The following is a 25697-nucleotide window of genomic DNA, read 5'->3' on the forward strand; positions in this document are numbered from 1 at the left end:
TAGATGTTTCTGGCAGGGTTTCGCTAAGGCAATGTCCATGGTACTCAAAACACGGGTGGTGCCGAGTCCAGAGGTGGCGATCTTTGGAGTGTCGGAAGAGCCGGGAGTTCAGGGGGCGAAAGAGGCTGACGTCTTAGCCTTTGCCTCCCTGGTAGCCCAGAGACGGATCTTATTAATGTGGAGGGACTCAAAGTTCCCCCCCCCCCCCCCGTGTGTAGAGACCTGGGTTAGTGACATGGCTGGGTTTCTCAGTCTTAAGAAAATAAAGTTCACCTTAAGAGGGTCAATGGTAGGGTTCACCTGGAGGTGGCAGCCATTCGACTTTCTTGGGGAAAATTAAAATGTCAGCAGATGCAAAATTCCAAGGGGGGGGAAAGAGGGCCGGATTGTTGTTTTATGGTGGGGGGGGGGGTGAAGATTGTGATGGGGGTGGAAATGTTTATTGTACCATGTTTATGTCATTGTTATTGTTATAGAAATTTGCAAATACCCAAATAAACATATATATTTTTTTAAACTTAGGATAATATTGAAATGATAAACCATCAAGCACATATTAATGGGTTATTATTTGAGACCTAAAATACAGTCTAAAACAAAGAACAAAACCAAAATGTGTTAATAACTTAGGAGGGTATTATATTTGTTTTGAAGATATTAAGAGAATATCATTTTGGGCCGTAAAGTGCCTCCAGGGTTCATGCACGAGATAGAATGTCCCACTTAGTCTAAAGTAGACGGATCAACCACACCATCAAATGGGAATTGGAATAACTTACATTAAGCGCAGTTCAATGAAATACATGAATCTGGCATTCTAGGGAAGATCAGGAAAGTGTAGATAAGACTTTTTAAGTTGATAGCTTGCTTGCTCTTCGAGATATTTGTAACATTGCTTATCAAGAAAACTGCATTTGATAATTTGGCAGCCACCCATGGTATCAGGAATATGTAGGAGGCAATAAGCAAAGACCACAAGACAGACACACCTCTTATTATTTTTGATTAGATCATCTGAAAGTCTAGAAATTGAATGGCTTGCATCGGATGGAATGTGTGGCAAGATAGTGGGATAACAGTGTCAGGGTGCTAATGTGATTTGTTGCATGTGAAGTAACTGACATGGGGAAATGCATGGTGTATCCATGCCAGAGGTCCCAGGCATGCTCACCTATGAAATGGTTATTGTCAGTAGAGTATTTTAAAACCAAGGCATTGGCGCATGCTCCAAAGAAATACTGACTTCAAAACAAGCAGGATAGAATTAAACATGCAGAAGGCAGCGTGGGAGCGCAGCGGTTAGCACTGCTGCCTCACACCGCCGAGGACCTGGGTTCGATCCCAGCCCCGAGTCACTGTCCGTGTGGAGTTTGCACATTCTCCCCGTCTGCGTGGGTCACACCCCCTACAACCCAAAAATGTGCAGTTTAGGTGGATTGGCCACGCTAAATTGCCCCTTAATGGGGGGGGGGGGGGGGGGGAAATGAATTGGGAACTTCAAATTTTTTTTTTAAGTAACAGATCGTGTGACAGATTTGTCAGCCATGTCAGAATCCAATCAAGCAATTCCGTGCGGGAACAAATCAACCTCGATCCCAAGCGGCTGTGTGATAACCAATCAGGGGAACATGATTGAAAGTGATATCGATTACGGAATAGATATCGCCCAGGATCCCGAGGGAAATTTCTTTTTCCAGCTGAGAAAGTGGTCAGTGTAAATTTTAAAGAACCAATCGGTGCAGCTCAGCCAGTATTCCCCACATCCTGTCGCCTGATTTAAAAACTAACGTCCCATTTCCAACAGACCAAAAAGCCTCTTTTCTGGCCCCCCGCTGCCGCATTTTGAACGAGATCACCGTTAAACTCTCCAGCACTCCGTTGACCTACTTCTAAAAGCCAGTCATTGTCCGCCAGGTAACACTGAGCGACCGCCTCATCCGCGCCGGTCACAACAGCGAATTCGGCGCCAAGACCCTCGCGCTGTCCGCGCCTCCCCTCCTCCTCCCGCGCTGCTCGAGCGCCTTCGCCGCCCGGCCCCTCATGCTGGGCCGCAAGGGCTCCGTCGTCCCCCGGGCCGCTCAGCCGAGCTCTCTTTCTCTGCGGCTCACTCATGGCGGGCGTCTGCGCCGCTGCCGGCTGCCGGCAGCCACTTCCGCGCGGGTGCGCCTCCCCCTGCGCTCAAGGAGGGGAGACGGCGGGGCCAAGATTTCCCTCCAGGGCTTCCGGTCGCCCGCTAGCGTCTTCTAGCGGGGAGGCTGCGGCACAGCACGAAGCCCCCGCTTTCTGCCTCTCCGTCCGGGTCGGCGTCACAGACTAATATCCCAATTCTGTCAACATTTGTGTGGGTAGCCAAAGAATCCCTACAGTGCAGAAGAAGGCCCTCTTGTATTCTCTATTCTGCTTTACCTGGATGGCTCAGGTGCTTAGTGTTAAATAAAGAACACAAAGCTTTGTTAACAAACAAAACAATGCATTTATTACAGTATTAACTGTCATAATATGCATATCATGAGGTAAAAGCAGGCAGTGACAGACACCCAGGTGAGCCAATCAACATACAGAACAGAACATAACCAATCGCCAGACAGAACACCAGAGGGGGGGGCTTCCCACTATAAAACACACCAGGCATCAGCACTCTGCCTCTTTCCACTGGTGACAACTAGTGACAGTCAGGGTGTACAAATCATTCAAAACCTTCTACACGTGGATCAGAGCTAGCCTGGTCTAGATAGTTAATGTTAGTTTACTTAGAGTAGTAGAGAGTCAACCCACAGGCAGCTGTGTGCTTCGTTACTGAAGTTCAATAAATCTTATTGAACCAACGCCTACGTTTGGTGTACACTTGATCATTTCACTGCATCGTGTTGCAGTCCATGTTACCCCAGGGTGAATAACACGACACTAACTAAGATTCAATCACATTCCTAAATTAGAAGGTTACTGTACAAAACTGTTATCTCTAACTTACAGAATTCTCAAGTATACAACTGCTCTCCATGCCTCACATTCGTCCAGCTCTTTCCTAACTCTTAAGTGGGCAGCACAGTAGCACAGTGGTTAGCACTGTTGCTTCACAGCTCCAGGATCCCAGGTTCAATTCCTGGCTTGGGTCACTGTCTGTGCGGAGTCTGCACGTTCTCCCTGTATCTGCGTGGGTTTCCTCCGGGTGCTCTGCTTTCCTCCCACAGTCCAAAAATGTGTGGGTTAGGTGGATTAGCCATGCTAAATTGCCCTTAGTGTCCAAAAAGGTTAAGTGGGGTTTCTGGGTTATGGGGATAGGGTGGAGGCGTGGGCTTGAGTAGGATTCTCTTTCCAAGGACAGACACGAATGGCCTCCTTCAGCACTGTTGATTCTATGATTCTTTTTTAATCTAATCCCAGAATCCCGAGTCACATGATATTTATATGACTCTTCTGTGGTTCCCTCTAGTGGTAGGAAGCATTATCATTAACTTGTTAATTCTTTACATCCCAGTCAATATACATATCATTACATCCCCTTTTTTTTCAAAGATGTTTAGAGATTTCTACAAACATGCAGAGTAAGAAGCATTGTATGTTCTCTACATATAATTGAGTACTGAAATTGTATAGTAGTTAACAATTTAAAAAAAAACTTTTTTACAGTCCACAAATTGAGTCTGTACTCAGTCTTCACTCGTGGTGTGTTGAAGCACTAATAAGTCAACGACAAGAAAAATTAGGAGAATGGTTAAGAGGAAATATAACTTAGGAGAGGTTACTGATCGAGGTGTTAAGATTCAAAACAGAGGTATAAAAGCCACCATAAGTGTACTTTACCTGAATGCTCGTAGTATTCGGAATAAGGTAAATGAGTTGATGGCGCAAATCATCATGAATGACTATGATTTAGTGGCCATTACTGAAACACGGTTAAAGGATGGTCACGACTGGGAGCTAAATATCCGAGGGTATCAAACTATTCAGAAGGACAGAGTGGATGGTAAGGGAGGTGGTGTAGGTCTGTTATTTAAGGATGACATCCGGGCAATAGTAAGGGATGACATCGGTGCTATGGAGGATAAGGTTGAATCCATTTGGGTGGAAATCAGGAATAGTAAGGCAAAAAAGTCACTGATAGGAATAGTCCATAGGCCACCAAATAGTAACATAATGGTGGGGCAGGCAATAAACAAAGAAATAACTGATGCATGTAGAAATGGTACAGCAGTTATCATGGGGGATTTTAATCCACATGTCGATTGGTTTAACCAGGTCGGTCAAGGCAGCCTTGAGGAGGAGTTTATAGAATGTATCCGCGATAGTTTCCAAGAACAATATGTAATGGAACCTACGAGGGAACAAGCGGTCCTAGATCTGGTCCTCTGTAATGAGACAGGATTGATTAATGATCTCATAGTTAGGGATCCTCTCGGAAGGAGCGATCACAATATGGTGGAATTTAAAATACAGATGGAGGGTGAGAAGGTAAAATCAAACACTAGTGTTTTGTGCTTAAACAAAGGAGATTACAATGGGATGAGAGAAGAACTAGCTAAAGTAGACTGGGAGCAAAGACTTTATGGTGAAACAGTTGAGGAACAGTGGAGAACCTTCCAAGCGATTTTTCACAGTGCTCAGCAAAGATTTATACCAACAAAAAGGAAGGATGGTAGAAAGAGGGAAAATCGACCGTGGATATCTAGAGAAATAATGGAGAGTATCAAATTGAAGGAAAAAGCATACAAAGTGGCAAAGATTAGTGGGAGACTAGAGGACTGGGAAATCTTTAGGGGGCAACAGAAAGCTACTAAAAAAGCTATAAAGAAGAGTAAGATAGATTATGAGAGTAAACTTGCTCAGAATATAAAAACAGATAGTAAAAGTTTCTACAAATTTATAAAACAAAAAAGAGTGGCGAAGGTAAATATTGGTCCTTTAGAGGATGAGAAGGGAGATTTAATAATGGGAGATGAAGAAATGGCTGAGGAACTGAACAGGTTTTTTGGGTCAGTCTTCACAGTGGAAGACACAAATAACATGCCAGTGACTGATAGAAATGAGGCTATGACAGGTGAGGACCTTGAGATGATTGTTATCACTAAGGAGGTAGTGATGGGCAAGCTAATGGGGCTAAAGGTAGACAAGTCTCCTGGCCCTGATGGAATGCATCCCAGAGTGCTAAAAGAGATGGCTAGGGAAATTGCAAATGCACTAGTGGTAATTTACCAAAATTCACTAGAATCTGGGGTGGTCCCGGCGGATTGGAAATTAGCAAACGTGACACCACTGTTTAAAAAAGGAGCTTAACTTCTGTAGTAGGGAAGATGCTGGAATCTATCAGCAAGGAAGAAATAGCGAGGCATCTGGATGGAAATTGTCCCATTGGGCAGACGCAACATGCGTCATAAAGGGCAGGTCGTGCATAACTAATTTAGTGGAATTTTTTGAGGACATTACCAGTGCGGTAGATAACGGGGAGCCAATGGATGTGGTATATCTGGATTTCCAGAAAGCCTTTGACAAGATGCCACACAAAAGGTTGCTGCATGAGATAAAGATGCATGGCATTAAGGGTAAAGTAGTAGCATGGATAGAGGATTGATTAATTAATAGAAAGCAAAGAGTGGGGATTAATGGGTGTTTCTCTGGTTGGTAATCAGTAGCTAGTGGTGTCCCTCAGGGATCAGTGTTGGACCCACAATTGTTCACAATTTACATAGATGATTTGGAGTTGGGGACCAAGAGCAATGTGTCCAAGTTTGCAGACGACACTAAGATGAGTGGTAAAGCAAAAGGTGCAGAGGATACTGGAAGTCGGCAGAGGGATTTGGATAGGTTAAGTGAATGGGCTAGGGTCTGGCAGATGGAATACAATGTTGACAGATGTGAGGTTATCCATTTTGGTAGGAATAACAGCAAAAGGGATTATTATTTAAATGCTAAAATATTAAAACATGCTGCTGTGCAGAGAGACCTGGGTGTGCTAGTGCATGAGTCGCAAAAAGTTGGTTTACAAGTGCAACAGGTGATTAAGAAGGCAAATGGAATGTTGTCCTTCATTGCTAGAGGGATGGAGTTTAAGACTAGGGAGGTTATGCTGCAATTGTATAAGGTGTTAGTGAGGCCACACCTGGAGTATTGTGTTCAGTTTTGGTCTCCTTACCTGAGAAAGGACATACTGGCGCTGGAGGGTGTGCAGAGGAGATTCACTAGGTTAATCCCAGTGCTGAAGGGGTTGGATTACGAGGAGAGGTTGAGTAGACTGGGACTGTACTCATTGGAATTTAGAAGGATGAGGGGGGATCTTATAGAAACATATAAAATTATGAAGGGAATAGATAGGATAGATGCGGGCAGGTTGTTTCCACTGGCGGGTGAAAGCAGAACTAGGGGGCATAGCCTCAAAATAAGGGGAAGTAGATTTAGGACTGAGTTTAGGAGGAACTTCTTCACCCAAAGGGTTGTGAATCTATGGAATTCCTTGCCCAGTGAAGAAGTTGAGGCTCCTTCATTAAATGTTTTTAATATAAAGATAGATAGATTTTTGAAAAATAAAGGGATTAAGGGTTATGGTGTTCGGGCCGGAAAGTGGAGCTGAGTCCACAAAAGATCAGCCATGATCTCATTGAATGGCGGAGCAGGCTCGAAGGGCCAGTTGGCCTATTCCTGCTCCTAGTTCTTATGTAAGGAAGACGCGGATAGAGCCGGCAGCGCAGGAAAGCATGGCGGAGACGCAGGACCCTGGGGAGGTGGCACAGTGGTCGACGGTACAGCTGGTGAAGTTCTTTGAAGTTTCTTTTCTCCAAGCTAAAGAAAGACACGCTGAACCCGGTTAAGTCATCGATTGATCGGGTGGGGCAGGGTCTAGAAACCCACGAGCGGGCGATTCACAAGGTGGAGAAAAGGTATCCGAGCATGAGGAATATATAACCGTGCTGGAGGCCGAGGTGGGGCTGATGATGGACCACCAGAAAAGATTACAGGAGAAGCTGGCCGACTTGGAGTACAGGTCCAGGAGACAAAATCTGAGGATCGTCGGCCTCCCTGAGGGCATAGGTGGCATGTATGCTGGAAAAGTTGATGGGAGATGGGGCGTTTACTCAACCCCTGGAAGTGGATAGAGCACATCGAGCGCTTGCGAGGAAGCCGCGAGCGAATTAACCGCCGAGGGTGATGGTGGTGCGAATGCACTGGCTCCTGGACAATGAACAGATTTTGCAGTGGGCCAAGCAGGTACGGAGCAGCAAGTGGGAAAACTGTGAGTTGCGCATCCACCAGGACCTGAGCGCGGATCTGGCCAAAAGGCGAGCCAGATGTAATCGGGCAAAATCGGCCCTCTTCAAGAAGTGGCTGAAGTTCAGGATGCTGTATCCAGCATGTCTTTGGGGACGTTTGAGGATCAGGAACTTTACTTTGAATCACCAGACAAAGTAATGAATTTTATCAAAGACAAAAGACTAGCTGGGGACTAAAGATACTGAACCTTGGGGGAGGGCACTGTGGTGGTGATTTGGTGAAAATCACTTTTGTGCTATTCTGAATATGCAGTGCTCTATGTAACAAGGGGTTACTTCTGTTTCTAAAGTTAACCTCGTTCTATTGGGAGCTGGGTGGTGGGATTTCTTCTACTGTTTGTTTACTGGGAACTGTGTTGCTTTGAATATGTATGTCCAAGCCAGGGAGGGGGGGGAGAGAATAATGGGGAGATAAGATGTCAGGCGCCATGGCGGGAGCTACTAGGTTAGCTCGGGTAGCTAACTCACGGAAGCACAATGGGGGGCAAGCAGGTGATGAGTTTGATATGGAGCGTTGGGTTTTTGGTGCTGTTACTAGGGGGGAGGGAGGGAGAAGCTGCTCTGCTGACAGGGGAGGAACTGTTACTAGGGGACAAGTGGGAGGTCGAGGACGGCGGATGCCCGAGGGCGGGCTCGAGGGGGCGAGGGACGCAAGCTGGAGGCTGGCCTAAGAAGGGTTCTGGCTAGTCGGCAGCCGGGGGGTTGGGGGGCAGGTACCCCCCTCCCCCCACCCAACTACGCTGATTACTTGGAACGTCAGCGGGCTAAACGGGCCGGTTAAGAGGGCTCGCGTGTCTGCGCATCTGAGGGGCTTGAAAGCGGACGTGGCAATGTTACATGAGACACACCTAAAGGTTATAGATCAGACCTGATTTAGGAAGGGTGGGTTGGGCAGGTATTCCATTCAGGGCTGGACTCCATGACCAGGGAGACTGCGATCCTGATTAACAAACGGGTAGCATTTGAGGCAGGGAGAATCGTGGCAGATATGGGGGGCAGGTACATAATGGTGAGTGGGAGGCTTGAGGGGATGCAGGTGGTACTTGTGAACGTATATGCTCCAAACTGGTATGATGTGGAATTTATGAGGTGGGTGTTCGGTAAGATCCCAGACCTAGAGTCGCATAATTTGATCATGGGGGGAGATTTCAACACAGCCATTGATTCAGGATTGGACCGGTCAAAATCTAGGACAGGGAGGGTACCACCGTGGCGAAGGAACTAAAGGGGTTTATGGAGCAGATGGGGGGTAGACCCATGGAGGTTTGGATGGCCAAGAGCAAAGGAATTTTCTTTTTTCTCCCATGTCCACAAGGTATACTCTCGGATCGACTTTCTTATCCTGAGCAGGGCTCTATTGCCGGGGGTGATGGATACCGAGTACTCGGCAATCGCAGTGTCGGATCATGCCCCACATTGGGTGGATCTATGGGTCAGTATGGAAAGAGGGCTGCGTCCGTTATGGAGATTGGATGTGGGACTATTAGCGGATGAGGCAGTCTGTGGGCGGGTGAGCAAGTCCATCCAGAATTATCTGCAAATTAATGACACGGGGGAAGTCTCGGCAGCAACACTGTGGGAAGCTCCGAAGACAGTGGTCAGCAGGGAATTAATTTCGATACGGGCCCAGAGAAAAGGTGGAACAAGCAGAGAGGGATAGGTTGGTTGGGGAGATACAGGATAGGAGATATTTGGAAGCCCCGGACGCGGGATTACTGAAAGAGCGGCGAAGGTTACAGGTGGAGTTTGGGCTGTTATCTACAGGGAAGGCAGTGGAACAACTGAGGAAGGCAAGGGGAGCGGTGTACGAATATGGGGAAAAGACAAGCAGAATGTTAGCGCACCAGCTGAGGAAAAGGGAGCCGGCCAGGGAAATACGGAGAGTAAAGAACAGAGGTGGGAAGGCGGTCCTGGACCCAATCATCGTGAATGAGGTGTTTAAGGATACGAGTCGAAACCCCCTATCGGGGTTGAGGAGATGAGGCAGTTCCTGGGTCAGCTGATGTTCCCGAGGGTAGAGGAGGAACTGGTGGAAGGGCTGGGAGCCCCAATTGAAATTGAGGAAACAATGGAGGGGCTGGAGGGCATGCAGTCGGGCAAGGCCCCGGGGCCGGAGGACTACCAGATGGAATTCTACAAGAAGTTCTCGGAGATATTAGGCCCGTTGCTGGTGAGGACACTTAATGAGGCAAGGGAGAAGGGAGTCTTTCCCCCAACAATGTCACAGGCCTTGATTTCACTGTTTCTAAAATGGGAGAAGGACCCTGAGCAACATACAAGCCAATCTCCCTACTGAATGTGGACGCCAAACTGTTGGCTCAGATATTGGCCACAAGGATAGAGGACTGTGTCCCGGGGGTGATAGGGGAAGACCACACAGGGTTTGTAAAGGCTGACGTTTTGGCCTTTGCCTCCCTGGTAGCCCGGAGACGGATACTGGAGCGGGTACTATTAATGTGGAGGGACACAATGTCCCCGAAATTAGAGACCGAGGTTAGTGACATGGCTGGGTTTCTCAGTCTTGAGAAAATAAAGTTTGCTCTAAGAGGGTTACTGTTGGGGTTCGTCCGGAGGTGACTTTCGCCTTTCGCCGACTTTCTTGGAGAAAATTAAAATGTCAGCCGAGGCAGAAATCTAGAAGGGCGGGGGTTAGGCTATTGTTTCATTATTGGGGGTGCAAAGCACGGGATAGGGATGGAAATGTTTTATGTACTATGTTTATGTTGCTGTTATTGTTATTAGTATAAAAATTACAAATAACCTAATAAAATGTTTTTTTTAAATTGTTGGTATGACTTCTTTTTGTCTGCACAATGTCCTGTTCTTCCTGGCATTGGTGCCATTATGCATGAATTTTGTATTGTCTACACACACATTTGCTTGTTCTACCTCTACCTGTAGCTGTGTTTCACACACTGTTTGCAGTTCCTTGCTCGGTTGCATTCTGGATTTCTTTCCAGACTGTATGGTCTGTCAAATGTGACTGCAAGTTTCAACACTTTCTTGCCATTGCATTGGACTGTTGTCATGTGAGAGTACCTTTAAGAAATGGGTGTTTAAGAAATGTACCTTTAAGAAATGGGTGTTTATCAGTGATGTCAGAGTGTGGGTGGAGCTGGGCTGTCTGTCAGCTTTTTACTTTCATTTTAGGCTGTTTGCTGCAGGGTGTGTTTTAGTTTCGTTTTCAGAGCTGGATCGCTGCAGTCACAGCCAGAAGGTGTATTAGAGTCTCTCGCTGTTACCTAAAGACTGTAAATCGATCCTGGTGATTTAAAACTAATAACAGTAGTGACTTTAACCTGGTGTGCTTCTGGTAAAAGGTGTTTTAAGTCTTATGGATGTTAAAAGGAAAGTTAAAGGATTACTTAGTGTTGTATTCTTTGGGGGTTGTATTTGAATTAATGGTTGCTAAGATGTTCATTGTACGTTTTAAAAAGGTTAACTTGAGTTCATAGAATAAACATTGTTTTGCTTTAAAAAATACTTTTCCATTTCTGCTGTACCACACCTGTAGAGTGGGCCATGTGCTCCCCATACCACAATCTATCAAAAGGCTTGTTAAAAAAATACATTTTGAAAGTTTTTTAACACAATTTTTCTCCCTTACAAACAATAACCCCCCCCCGTAACAAAAAAAATGAGAAATCGCGCAGAGCAAGATATATACATGGCAAAATGATATATTTACACAGCTTTGTACACTGGCCCTCACCCGTACGTGCCAGTTTCCCCAACCCCTCGTGTTATCTCTTGCTCATCCACCCTCCCAGGCAGTCCCCCCCCCCCCCCTCCCTGCCTAGCCATCTCCTTTTCTGGGCCAGTCCCGTGTCCACGCCTCCCTCACCCTCCAGTCCCCCAGAGGGGGGACCCCCGTCCCGACCACCTCTTCTGTGTCCCATTCCCTTTCGGCCAGTGCAGCAGCAACCCTTTCCCCCCCCCCCCTCCCCTCCCCCCCCCCCCCCCCGCTAGACCCCTATCTAGCTTTTTTGCTCCCCCCATGTCACTCCCGTAAGTCAGCTGACGCCTGCTGACCCCGGCTTCCCCCGCCGTTCCATTGACCTCCCCGCGTGGGAGTCTCCCAATCCATATGCATTCCTTCGTTCCCCTTCCCGCCTTTCTTCCCGCGCGCGGGAAAACACCCCGTGCTTTCCAAAGCCCGCTCCACCGGGAAAAAGAAAGAGAAAGAGAGAGAGTGGAAAAAGAGAGAGAAGAAAGGAAAACAGAAAGAATAGCCCTAGCAGAACAACAAGAAAGAGAAAGGGAGATACAGATCAGGGAAAAAGATAAAGAGAGAGAGTTTGAACTTCAGAAAATGGCCATGAAACATGACAGTCAGTTAAAACTGGCAGGCGTAAAGGGAAACGTACAGTTGGTTGATAGTGATGAGGATAGTGAGAAAGAGCGTCAAAGTCGAAGTCTTGGTGGGAATCTTTTTAAATATGTCCAAGCATTGCCAAGGTTTGACGAGAAGGAGGTAGAAGCCTTTTTCATTTCATTTGAGAAGGTGGCTAAACAAATGAAATGGCCACAGGACATGTGGGTATTACTGATTCAAACAAAGCTGAGAGGTAGGGCTAGTGAAGTGTTTGCATCACTACCGGAGGAGGTATCTGAGACATATGAGGAGGTAAAAAAATCCATCTTAGGTGCATATGAACTAGTGCCTGAAGCCTACAAACAAAGGTTTAGAAATTTGAGGAAAGAAATTGGTCAAACATACATGGAGTTTGAAAGGATCAAACAGAGTAATTTTGATAGGTGGCGAAGGGCTTTGAAAATGGACCAAAAGTATGAAGCTCTCAGAGAAATTATACTTTTGGAGGAGTTTAAAAGTTCAATTCCTGATGTAGTGAGAATTCATGTGCAAGAGCAGAGGGTTAAAACTGCGAGATTAGCAGCAGAAATGGCAGATAATTATGAATTTGTTCATAAATCAAAGCTTGGTTTCCGACATCAGTTTCAGCCGGTGAGGGCTAGAAACTGGGGACATGAGAAATACTCAAGTGGTAAAGGTAAAGGTGGTCTGATGGGAGATAATAAGGAGTGTGTACTTCAGATTAAAAAAGAAATCCAGGACGGTGGAAAAGAAATGAAAAATTTCAAATGTTTTCACTGTAATAAACTAGGCCATGTAAAGTCACAGTGTTGGTGGTTGAAGAAAAGCACTGGGAAGGCTGATGTGGTAAAACAGGATAAGACAGTGGAGTTTGTTAAAGTGGTAAAGGAAAGCCCAAGTGAAGCAAAGGAGATGCAAAAGATTGTACAGCCTGATCAAGAGGTGATTGATAAGAAGGTGCCAGATCTCTTTAAAGAATTTACTTGTGTGGGTAAAGTTTACTCATGTGTATCAGGAGAAGTAGGTAAAGAAGTCACAATTTTAAGAGATATGGGGGCCAGTCAATCTTTAATGGTAAGAGATGAGGAGTTCTGTAGTTTGGGAAGAATGTTGCCAGAAAAGGTGGTAATATGTGGAATTCAGGGTGAGAGGAATAGTGTTCCATTATATAATGTATGGTTGGAAAGTCCAGCGAAGAGTGGTGAAGTGGTAGTAAGAGTAATATAGAAACTATCTTGTCCAGGAATACAGTTTATCTTGGGTAATGATATAGCTGGATCGCAGGTGGGAATGATGCCTACTGTGGTTGGTAAGCCAGTTGACAATCAGACAACTGAAGTGTTGAAGGACGAATATCCTGGGATTTTTCCGGATTGTGTAGTAACAAAGTCGCAAAGTCACGGGTTAAGGTAAGAGTGAAGAGTGAAGATAAGAATCAAAGAGTGAAGATGACATTGAAGTGCAATTATCAGAAACGATTTTTGATCAGATGGTTGAAAAAGAACAAGAACAGGTGGAGGATGAGGCGGATATTTTTAGTTCAGGAAAATTGGCAGAGTTACAACAGAAAGATGTAGAAATAAAATGGATGTATCAGAAAGCAGACACAGAAGAGGAATCTGAGTGTATACCAGAGTGTTATTATCGTAAAAGTAATGGCTTGATGAGAAAATGGAGACCTTTACATATGCAGGCAGATGAAAAGTGGGCAGAAGATCATCAAGTAGTATTGCTGGTAGGGTATAGAAAGGAGGTGTTGCAAGTTGCACATGAGGTACCAGTGGGAGGTCATTTGGGAATAAGGAAAACTCAAGCTAAAATCCAGAAACATTTTTATTGGCCTGGACTACATGAAGATGTAGTTAAATTTTGTCAGTCATGTCACACATGTCAAGTGATAGGGAAACCTCAAGCAGTGATAAAACCAGTGCCCTTAATACCCATTCCAGCATTTGACGAACCTTTTACAAGGGTCCTAATTGATTGCATAGGACCGCTTCCGAAAACAAAAGGTGGGAATCAATATCTTTCGACTATAATGGATGTGTCTACTAAGGCCAAGTATAACAAAATTCGGCAGGAGCTAGGGAATGTGGATTGGGAGCAGCTGTTTAAGGGTAAATCCACATTTGAAATGTGGGAGTCTTTTAAGGAAAGGTTGATTAGAGTGCAGGACAGACATGTCCCTGTGAAAATGAGGGATAGAAATGGTAAGATTAGGGAACCATGGTTGATGGGTGGAATTGTGAGACTAACTAAGATGAAAAAGGAAGCATACATAAGATCTAGGCGATTTAAAACTGATGAAGCTTTGGAGGAATATCGGGAAAGTAGGACAAATCTCAAACGTGCAATAAAGAGGGATAAAAGGGGTCATGAAATATCTTTGGCTAACAGGGTTAAGGAAAATCCCAAAGCCTTCTATTCGTATATAAGGAGCAAGAGGGTAACTAGAGAAAGGATTGGCCCACTCAAAGACAAAAGAGGGAATTTATGCGTGGAGTCAGAGGAAATGGGTGAGATTCCTAATGAGTACTTTGCATCGGTATTCACCAAGGAGAGGGACATGACGGATGTTGAGGCTAGGGATGGATGTTTAAATACTCTAGGTCAAATCGGCATAAAGAAGGGGGAAGATTTGGGTATTCTAAAAGGCATTAAGGTAGACAAGTCCCCAGGTCCGGATGGGATCTATCCCAGGTTACTGAGGGAAGCGAGGGACAAAATAGCTGGGGCCTTAACAGATATCTTTGCAGCATCCTTGAGCATTGATAAATGGTTAATTGCTATCCATCCTGTCCAAGGTGAATTGCTAATGTTGTCCCTTTGTTTAAGAAGGGTAGCAGGGATAATCCAGGGAATTATAGACCTGTGAGCTTGACGTCAGTGGTAGGCAAACTGGTGGAGAAGATACTGAAGGATAGGATCTATTCACATTTGGAAGAAAATAGACTTATCAGTGATAGGCAGCATGCATTTTGTGCAGGGAAAGTCATGTCTTACAAACCTAATATAATTCTTTGAGGAAGTGACAAAGTTAATTGATGAGGGAAGGGCTGCAGATGTCATATACATGGATTTCAGTAAGGCGTTTGATAAGGTTTCCCATGGCAGGTTGATGGAAAAAGTGAAGTTGTATGGAGTTCAGGGTGTACTAGCTAGATGGATAAAGAACTGGCTGGGCAACATGAGAAAGAGAGTAGTGGTGGAAGGGAGTGTCTCAAAATGGAGAAAGGTGACTAGTGGTGTTCCACAGGGATCCGTGCTCGGACCACTGTTGTTTATGATATACATATGATCTGGACGAAGGTATAGGTGGTCTGATTAGCAAGTTTGCAGATGATACTAAGATTGGTGGAGTTGCAGTTAGCGAGGAGGAGTGTCATAGAATACAGCAAAATATAGATAGATTGGAGAGTTGGGCAGAGAAATGGCAGATGGAGTTCAATGCAGGCAAATGCGACGTGATGCATTTTGGAAGATCTAATTCAAGAGCAGACTATACGGTCAATGGAAGAGTCCTGGAGAAAATTGATGTACAGAGAGATCTGGGAGTTCAGGTCTATTGTACCCTGAAGATGGCAACGCAGGTCGATAGAGTGGTCAAGAAGGCATACAGCATGCTTGCCTTCATCGGACGGGGTATTGAGTACAAGAGCCGGCAGGTCATGTGACAGTTGTATAGGACTTTGGTTAGGCCACATTTGGAATACTGCGTGCCGTTCTGGTCGCCACATTACCAGAAGGATGTGGATGCTTTAGAGAGGGTGCAGAGGAGGTTCACCAGGATGTTGCCTGGTATGGAGGGTGTTAGCTATGAAGAAAGGTTGAGTAGATTAGGATTGTTTTCGTTGGAAAGACGGAGGTTGAGGGGGGACCTGATTGAGGTCTACAAATTTATGAGAGGTATGGACAGGGTGGATAGCAACAAGCTTTTTCCAAGAGTGGGGGTGTCAAGACAAGGGGTCATGATTTCAAGATGAGAGGGGGAAAGTTTAAGGGAGCTGTGTGTGGAAAGTTTTTTACGCAGAGGGTGGTGGGTGCCTGGAACGCTTTGCCAGCGGAGGTGGTAGAGGCGGGCACGATAGCATCATTTAAGATGCATCTAGACAGATATATGAACGGGTGGGGAACAGAGGGAAGTAGATCCTTGGAAAATAGAAGACAGGTTTAGATAAAGGATCTGGATCGGTGCAGGCTGGGAGGGCCGAAGGGCCTGTTCCTGTGCTGTAATTTTCTTTCTTTCTTTACTAGGTTTCCAGAGGCCATTCCAGTGCATAATATTACAGCTAAAAAGATTGTGGAGGAGTTACTTAAATTCTTTACTAGATATGGACTATCCACAGAAATACAATCGGATCAAGAATCAAATTTTACTTCAAGGTTATTCAAAGAAATTATGTATAGCTTAGGAATAAAACAATTTAAATCAACTGCGTACCATCCAGAATCACAGGGTGCGTTAGAAAGGTGGCATCAGACATTAAAGACACTGTTGAGGGCTTATTGTCACGATTATCCAGAGGATTGGGATAAAGGAATTCCATTCGTACTGTTTGAAATTAGGGATGCACCTAATGAGTCAACCAAATTTAGTCCTTTTGAACTAATGTTTGGTCATGAGGTAAGAGGACTACTTAAATTGATTAAGGAAAAACTGGTGAGTGAGAAATCGGAAATTTCATTATTGGATTACGAGTCAAATTTTAGGGAATGATTAAATAGAGCAGGTGAATTGGCTAGACAACATTTAAAAGTTGCACAAAATGTTATGAAACGGGTAGCGGACAAGAAATCCAAATTTAGTAGTTTTGCCAGTGGAGATAAAGTTTTAGTGTTGTTACCAGTGGTAGGTGAGCCTTTAAAAGCTAGGTTCTGTGGACCTTAACAGATTGAAAGGAAATTAAGTTAGGTGAATTATGTGGTAAAAACACCAGATAGAAGGAAGACTCACAGAGTGTGAATATGCTTAAAAGGTACTTTGAAAGGGAAGGAGAGAAAAAGGAGGTTTTAATGATTCTAACGCAAAGTGACGAACCAAATCCAGATGACTGTGAATTTGACATACCTCAAATTAAATTGAAAAACGAGGATGCTCTTAAAAATTGGGATAAATTGTTGAGTTACCTTCCAGTGGAAAAATGAACTGACCTGAAAGAGTTATTGATATCACATGGGCAAGTTTGTAGAGATAAATTGGGAAGTACTAAAATGGCTATACATGATGTAGATGTGGGAAATGCTGTTCCAATCAAACACCATCCATACAGACTTAACCCTTTAAAATTGGCACAGGTTAACAAAGAGATTGAGAGTATGGATAAAAATGGCATAATTGAAGTGGGTTGCAGCCAATGGAGCTCACCCATAGTGATGGTACCTAAACCAGATGGTACCCAACGGTTGTGTGTGGACTATAGAAAGGTTAATGCAGTTACAAGAACGGACTCTTATCCTATCTCACGTTTGGAGGATGGCATTGAGAAAGTGGGACAATCAGCTTTTATTTCCAAACTGGATTTACTTAAAGGTTACTGGCAGGTACCTTTACCTGAAAGGGCAAAGGAGTTTTCAGCTTTTGTGACTCCAGATGGTATATACCAATTCAAATTTATGCCATTTGGCATGAAAAACGCACTAGCCACATTTTAACGGTTAACTATAAAGTTGGACTTCCGGGTGCGGCGATGACCAGCTAAGTCGCACGTTTCGGCAGCTCCCGGTGGAACGGACTTTTGGGCTCTTAATAAGAGCCCCAACGGCAATTTTAACGGCTAGAAGCACTGTGCGGTAAACCAGAAGGGAATCCCCCCTGGAAACGGATGGAAAAAGGAGAGGGAAGTGGCCAGATTGCTGTGGATCCTTTGGAGCAGCGGCAAGGAAGGCAAGCAAGAACCAAGATGGCGACGGAAGGTGGCAGTTTAACATGGGGCCCTGAACAACAAGAATTTTTGAAATGTTGCGTGGAAGAACTTAAAAAGGAAATGAAGAAGGAGCTGTTGGCCCTGATATTACAGGCAATCGAAGGGCTAAAGGATGAGCAAAAGACCCAGGAGCGGGAGCTTCGGGTCGTGAAGGCAAAGGCTGCCGAGAACGAGGAAGATATACAGGGCCTGGTGGTGAAGACGAAGATGCACGAGGCACACCATAAACGATGTGTGGAAAGACTGGAGGTGCTGGAGAATAACGCGAGGAGGAATAATTTAAGGATTCTTGGTCTTCCTGAAGGTGCAGAAGGAGCAGACGTCGGGGCATATGTGAGCACGATGCTGCACTCGTTAATGGGAGCGGAGGCCCCGGCGGGTCCGCTGGAGGTGGAGGGAGAATACCGAGTGATGGCGCGAGGACCGAGAGCAGGAGAAATTCCTAGAGCCATAGTGGTGAGATTCCTCCGTTTTAAGGACAAAGAGATGGTCCTTAGATGGGCAAAGAAAACTCGGAGCAGTAGGTGGGAGAACGCGGTGATCCGCGTATATCAGGACTGGAGTGCGGAGGTGGCGAGAAGGAGGGCGAGCTTTAATCGGGCCAAGGCGGTGCTTCACAAAAAGAAGATAAAATTTGGAATGCTGCAACCGGCAAGACTGTGGGTCACATATCGAGGAAGGCACCACTACTTTGAGACGGCGGATGAGGCGTGGACGTTTATTGTGGAAGAAAAACTGGAATAAGCGGGTTATTAAAAAAGAACGTTTGAAACAAAGTGGTGGGGCAAGTATGGGGGGGCGAAGAGGGGGGAAAAAAGGGGGGAAAGAGGAGTTTTATGTTATTAATCCTGCGATGCGGTAACTTTTCTCTCTTCCACAGGTGGTGATGGAGGGAGGAAGGGAGGTGGAGGAGATGGGGCGTTGGCCATGGGGGGCGGGACCAAAAGGGAAGCGCGGGCTTTGTTCCCGCGCTATGATAATCATGGCGGGAATAGGGAAGCAGGAAGGAGGGGGCGTCGCACGGTGCGAGCCGAGGTCACGGGGGGAAGCCGAGGTCGGCCAGAGTTTGCTGACTTCTGGGAGCAACATGGGGGGTGTAACTACGCTAGTGGGGGATCTGGTGGGAGGGGGGAGTTACTGGGTTGCTGCTGCTGGGGAGAGGGGGGAGCCGGAATGGGGTGGGGTGGGCGGGGGGCACCGCCTGGGGGGGACACAGCTGTGTGGGAACCGGGTGAGGAGCTGGAAAAAGGGGATGGCTAATCGACAAGGGGGGGGGGGGTAAAAAGCCCCCCAACCCGGTTGATCACGTGGAATGTGAGAGGGCTGAACGGGCTGATAAAGAGGGCACGAGTACTCGCACACCTTAAGAAACTTAACACAGACGTGGTTATGTTACAAGAGACGCACTTGAAACTTATAGACAAGGTTAGACTACGCAAAGGATGGGTGGGGCAGGTGTTTCATTCGGGGCTAGATGCGAAAAACAGGGGGGTGGCTATACTAGTGGGGAAGCGGGTTATGTTTGAGGCAAAGACCATAGTGGCGGATAGCGGGGCAGATACGTGATGGTGAGTGGCAAATTACAGGGGGAGGCGGTGGTCTTGGTAAACGTATATGCCCCGAACTGGGATGATGCCAATTTTATGAGGCGCATGCTAGGACGCATCCCGGACCTAGAGGTGGGAAAATTGGTAATGGGGGGAGATTTTAATACGGTGCTGGAGCCAGGGCTGGACAGGTCGAGATCCAGGACTGGAAGGAGGCCGGCTGCAGCCAAGGTGCTTAAAGATTTTATGGAGCAGATGGGAGGAGTAGACCCGTGGAGATTTAGCAGACCTAGGAGTAAGGAGTTTTCGTTTTTCTCCTATGTCCACAAAGTTTATTCGCGAATAGACTTTTTTGTTTTGGGAAGGGCGTTGATCCCGAAGGTGAGGGTGACGGAGTATACGGCTATAGCCATTTCGGATCGCGCTCCACATTGGGTAGACTTGGAGATAGGGGAGGAAACAGAAGGGCGTCCACCCTGGAGAATGGACATGGGACTAATGGCAGATGAGGGGGTGTGTCTAAGGGTGAGGGGGTGCATTGAAAAATACTTGGAACTCAATGATAACGGGGAGGTCCAGGTGGGAGTGGTCTGGGAGGCGCTGAAGGCAGTGGTTAGAGGGGAGCTGATATCAATAAGGGCACATAAAGGAAAGCAGGAGAGTAGGGAACGGGAGTGGTTGCTGCAAGAACTTCTGAGGGTGGACAGGCAATATGCGGAGGCACCGGAGGAGGGACTGTACAGGGAAAGGCAAAGGTTACACATAGAATTTGACTTGCTGACAACGGGTACTGCAGAAGCACAGTGGAGGAAGGCACAGGGTGTACAGTATGAGTATGGGGAGAAGGCGAGCAGGTTGCTGGCCCATCAATTGAGGAAAAGAGGAGCAGCAAGGGAAATAGGCGGAGTGAGGGATGAGGAAGGAGAGATAGAGCGGGGAGCGGAGAGAGTGAATGGAGTGTTCAAGGCATTCTATAAAAGATTATACGAAGCTCGGCCCCCGGATGGGAAGGAGAGAATGATGTGCTTCCTGGACCGGCTGGAATTTCCTAAGGTGGAGGAGCAGGAGAGGGTGGGACTGGGAGCACAGATCGAGATAGAGGAAGTAGTGAAAGGAATTAGGAGTATGCAGGCGGGGAAGGCTCCGGGACCGGATGGATTTCCAGTCGAATTTTATAGGAAATATGTGGACTTGCTTGCCCCGATACTGATGAGAACCTTTAATGAGGCGAAGGAAAGGGGACAGCTGCCCCGACTATGTCGGAGGCAACGATATCGCTTCTCCTAAAGAAGGAAAAAGACCCGCTGCAATGCGGGTCCTATAGACCTATTTCCCTCCTAAATGTAGACGCTAAGATTCTGGCCAAGGTAATGGCAAGGAGGATAGAGGATTGTGTCCCGGGGGTAGTCCATGAGGACCAAACTGGGTTTGTGAAGGGGAGACAGCTGAATACGAATATACGGACGCTGCTAGGGGTAATGATGATGCCCCCACCAGAGGGGGAAGCGGAGATAGTGGTGGCGATGGATGCCGAGAAAGCATTTGATAGAGTGGAGTGGGATTATTTGTGGGAGGTGTTGAGGAGATTTGGCTTTGGAGATGGGTATATTAGATGGGTACAGCTGCTGTATAGGGCCCCGATGGCGAGCGTGGTCACGAATGGACGGGGGTCTGATTATTTTCGGCTCCATAGAGGGACGAGGCAGGGATGTCCTCTGTCCCCATTATTGTTTGCACTGGCGATTGAGCCCCTGGCAATAGCATTGAGGGGTTCCAGGAAGTGGAGGGGAGTACTCAGGGGAGGAGAGGAACACCGGGTATCTCTTTACGCGGACGATTTATTGGTGTATGTGGCGGACCCGGCGGAGGGGATGCCAGAGATAATGCGGATACTTGGGGAGTTTGGAGAATTTTCAGGATATAAGCTGAACAAGGGGAAAAGTGAGCTGTTTGTGGTGCATCCAGGGGAGCAGAGCAGAGAAATAGAGGACTTACCATTGAGGAAGGTAACAAGGGACTTTTGCTACTTGGGGATCCAGTTAGCCAAGAATTGGGGTACATTGCATAGGTTAAACTTAACGCGGTTGGTGGAACAGATGGAGGAGGACTTCAAGAGATGGGACATGGTATCCCTGTCACTGGCAGGGAGGGTACAAGCGGTTAAAATGGTGGTCCTCCCGAGATTCCTCTTTGTGTTTCAGTGCCTCCCCGTGGTGATCACGAAGGATTTTTTCAAAAGGATTGAGAAGAGTATCATGAGTTTTGTGTGGGCCGGGAAGACCCCGAGAGTGAGGAAGGGATTTTTGCAGCGTAGTAGGGATAGGGGGGGGGCTGGCGCTACCGAGCCTGAGTGAGTACTACTGGGCCGCCAACATCTCAATGGTATGTAAGTGGATGGGAGAAGAGGAGGGAGCGGCGTGGAAGAGATTGGAGAAGGCGTCCTGTAGGGGGACTTGCCTACAAGCCATGGTGACGGCGCCGTTGCCGTTCTCACCGAGGAAATACACCACAAGCCCGGTGGTGGTGGCTACTCTGAAAATTTGGGGGCAATGGAGACGGCATAGGGGAAAGACGGGAGCCTCGGTGTGGTCCCCGATAAGAAATAATCATAGGTTTGCTCCGGGGAGAATGGATGGGGGATTTGGAACATGGCAAAGAGCAGGAGTAACACAATTGAGAGAGATGTTTGTAGATGGGACGTTTGCAAGTCTGGGAGCGCTGACGAAAAATATGGGTTGCCCCAAGGGAATGCATTCCGGTATATGCAACTGAGGGCTTTTACGAGGCAACAGGTGAGGGAATTCCCGCAGCTCCCGATGCAGGAGGTGCAGGACAGAGTGATCTCAAAGACATGGGTGGGGGACGGTAAGGTGTCAGACATATATAGGGAGATGAGAGACGAGGGGGAGATTATGGTAGACGAGCTGAAAGGGAAATGGGAAGAAGAGCTGAGGGAGGAGATTGAGGAGGGGCTGTGGGCTGATGCCCTAAGTAGGGTAAACTCATCGTCCTCGTGTGCCAGGCTAAGCCTGATACAATTTAAGGTGTTACATAGGGCGCATATGACTGGAACACGGCTTAGCAAATTTTTTGGAGTAGAGGATAGGTGTGCGAGATGCTCGAAAAGCCCAGCGAATCACACCCACATGTTCTGGTCATGTCCGGCACTACAGGGGTTTTGGGTGGGGGTGACAAAGGTGCTTTCGAAGGTAGTGGGGGCCAGGTCGAACCAAGCTGGGGGTTGGCTATATTTGGGGTTGCAGAAGAGCCGGGAGTGCAGGAGGCGAGAGAGGCTGATGTTTTGGCCTTTGCATCCCTAGTAGCCCGGCGCAGGATACTGTTGATGTGGAAGGAAGCCAAGCCCCCGGGTGTGGAGACCTGGATAAATGACATGGCAGGGTTTATAAAGCTGGAACGGATTAAGTTCGTCCTAAGGGGATCGGCTCAAGGGTTCACAAGGCGGTGGCAACCGTTCGTCGAATACCTCACAGAAAGATAGAGGGAATGGAAGAGAAGAAGACAGCAGCAGCAGCCCAGGGGGGGGGGGGGGGGTGGGGGGGGGGGGTTGGGAGGGTGGGGGGGAGGAACCAGAGGGATTCTCAGGGATGTTAATATATAAGTATAATATGTATAGGTTGTTGTTACAGATAATTGTATATTGGACTGTTAAAACATATTTTTGGAGAATATTTATCTGGGACAAGGCAGTTGCCATTTAGTTTTGTTTTTTGTTTTTGTTTATATATTATTTATTTCTTGTTTATAAAACTGGCCATTGTAATTTATATTGTTATATTACTGTGTAAAGGATACACAATGTACTGTGATGGTTGGCCAAAAATTTTCAATAAAATATTTTTAACTAACAAAGTTGTTTCAGGAGTTCCTGATATCCTCGACACAACGGGAAAGAATGTGATTTCTTGGTATGAGTGGATTTTACCGGAAATTTGTACCGAATCTTAGCAGTGTGGTCGCTCCACTGACGGACTTGCTCAAGAAGCGTAACAAATTCCAGTGGACAGCGGAGTGTCAACAGGCATTTGATGGCCTGAAGGCTGTGTTAACCACTGCTCCTGTGTTAGCCATCCCAAATTATACCAAACCCTTCAAAGTGGCTGTTGATGCGAGTGATGTGGGTGTAGATGTGGTGCTTCTACAAGATGACGATGAAGGGCTAGAGCGGCCTATTGGTTATTTTTCAAAGAAATTGAATTCTCACCAGAAAAAGTATTCCACGGTTGAGAAGGAGACTTTGAGTTTGGTGCTGGCTTTGCAACATTTTCACATTTATGTGACCAGCAATCCGTCTGACACCGTTATATATACTGATCATAATCCATTGACGTTTTTGGAGCGATTCCGGAATAACAATGCAAGGCTGTTTCACCGGAGTTGATTGTTCCAGCCATTTCATTTAAAAATAGTACATGTGGCAGGACGAGCAAACCGATGCTTTGTCACGAATGTGATGAACGGAAGCAATTTCAGTTGGAGGAAGAACGAAAAACATAAATGGACTATATTATTATACCTGTTTGCGTGCGTTGTTTTTTGAAACGAAAAAGTATATTTACTGTGTGCATTTGTTAGAGAGTGAAAAGGTGAAAAATGAAACCTTCTTGAAGTGGATAGCTTTTTTTTTCTTGGGGGGAGGTGTCATGTGAGAGTACCATTTAAGAAATGGGTGTTTATCAGTGATGTCAGAGTGTGGGTGGAGCTAGGCTGTCTGTCAGCTTTTTACTTTCGTTTTAGGCTGTTTGCTGCAGGGTGTGTTTTAGTTTCGTTTTCAGAGCTGGATAGCTGCAGTTACAGCCAGAAGGTGTATTAGAGTCTCTCTCTGTAACCTAAAGACTGTAAATCCATCCTGGTGAGTTAAAACTAATAACAGTAGTGACTGTAACCTGATGTGCTTCTGGTAAAAGGTGTTTTAAGTCTTATGGATGTTAAAAGGAAAGCTTAAAGGATTACTTAGTGTTGTATTCTTTGGGGGTTGTATTTAAATTAATGGTTGCTGAGATGTTCACTGTATGTTTTAAAAGGTTAACTTGAGTTCATAGAATAAACATTGTTTTGCTTCAAGAAATACTTTTCCATTTCTGCTGAACCACACCTGTAGAGTGGGCCGTGTGCTCCCCATACCACAATCTACTAAAAGTTGTGGGTCAGAACTCCATGATACACTTTGGGGTTCTCTAAACACTGGCCCATAACAAATTGGAGGCTCGAGGGGTATAAAAGTCTATCTATTGGATTGGCTTAGTGAACCTAAAGACAGCGAGGGGTGAGCATATTGTGGTTGCTTTTCAGGTGTGGCATTCTAGTTTAAGTAGGGAGTGTGTTGTGGACAATGGCTCTTTCAGAGGCTCTGAAATTTTTGGGGGTGGAGACGGACACACGCAGTACCTTACGGATGGAGACTAAAAGGAGACTGTTCGATTTGGCAGACTGTTCGATTTGGCATGATACACTTTGGGGTTCTCTAAACCCTGGCCCATAACACTGTGCTGTTTAGTTGTCCTCCGGGTCGTACCATTGTGTACAGTCTGTTGTTCTGTAGTTTCTCTTTTTGTGCTCAAGAACTGTTCCTTCTGGATTATTTGATTCATTTTCTTTTTTTTTAAATAAATGTTTTATTAAAGTTTTCCAATGAACGTTTTTACATAACAAAAATAGAAATACAGATAGTAATAAACAATAACAATAAACAAATCCCAAAGCTTGCAATGAAACTACTTACACAACAGAATTGTTTTTAAATTAAAAACAGAACAAGGTGGATTTTGTCTCCATACCCAACTCACATTATATCAACAGTACCCCCACCTAGACCTCCCCCCCCCAGGATGCTGCTGCTGACACTTATTGCTCCCCTAGAAAATCAAGAAAAGGTTGCCACCGCCGGGAGAACCCCATCAAGGACCCTCTCAAGGCGATCTTTATTCGCTCCAGGCTGAGGAACCCCGCCATATCGCTAACCCAGGTCTCCACACCCAGGGGTTTCGAGTCCCTCCACATTAGCAAGATCCGTCTCCGGGCTACCAGGGAGGCAAAGGCCAGTACCTCGGCCTCTTTTGCTTCCTGCACTCCCGGATCCTCTGACACCCCAAATATCGCTACTGTTGCACTCGCCTTCACCCAAGTGTCCAAAATCCTGGACATCACCCTCGCAAACCCCTGCCAGAATTCTTTAAGCACCGGGCATGCCCTTGATTCATTTTCAAACTTTTTAGTAGCAGTGTCCTTTATATTATCTGATGTTTTGCTGCACTTTATGATTTCAGGTTCAAGTGGAAGATCTGATGCATCGTTGAGCTTTGTGACATCAGTCCCTTCTGGATGATCTGATTTATCTTTGATCTCTTGGTGCTCTTCTTTTGGAGTCAACTTCTCCAAGATGTCATCTTATTGTAGGTTGTTCACAATTGATGTGTTCTCAATTGATTCATTCATTGTTGCACTCTGATTGTCATCTTTTGTTGTACAGTCCAGCTGAGATCTGTCAGTCTCGCTTTTGGCTTGCACAGCTTGTATGCTACTTGTGATCACTTTGTCACTATTCGCAAATACAGTGGATAGATCTTCATAGTCTTCTTTTTGTTGATCAAATAAACTAGACAGACCATCA

General features: G+C 46.1%; 1 protein-coding gene and 1 long non-coding RNA gene across 3 annotated transcripts in view; one reads left to right on the forward strand and one right to left on the reverse strand.

The window, feature by feature from the left end:
* tdp2b (tyrosyl-DNA phosphodiesterase 2b) overlaps window positions 1-2146 on the reverse strand; it is a 40181-nt gene extending 38035 nt beyond the window's left edge. The window contains exon 1 of one of the 2 annotated variants that reach the window (XM_072509722.1): window positions 1888-2141. In XM_072509722.1, coding sequence (XP_072365823.1) covers window positions 1888-2112 — 225 coding nt within the window. In that variant the 5' untranslated portion in view covers window positions 2113-2141. Of the gene's footprint in view, window positions 1-1887 lie in introns of both variants that reach the window. The other variant, XM_072509723.1, reaches the window with a different exon arrangement.
* Window positions 1548-25697, forward strand: LOC140425445 (uncharacterized). Its single transcript, XR_011947867.1, has 2 exons — window positions 1548-1708; window positions 25354-25697. It is a non-coding gene; the product is annotated as an uncharacterized lncRNA (long non-coding RNA).

Source organism: Scyliorhinus torazame, chromosome 6 (assembly GCF_047496885.1).
Source record: "Scyliorhinus torazame isolate Kashiwa2021f chromosome 6, sScyTor2.1, whole genome shotgun sequence".
NCBI lineage: Eukaryota > Metazoa > Chordata > Chondrichthyes > Carcharhiniformes > Scyliorhinidae > Scyliorhinus > Scyliorhinus torazame.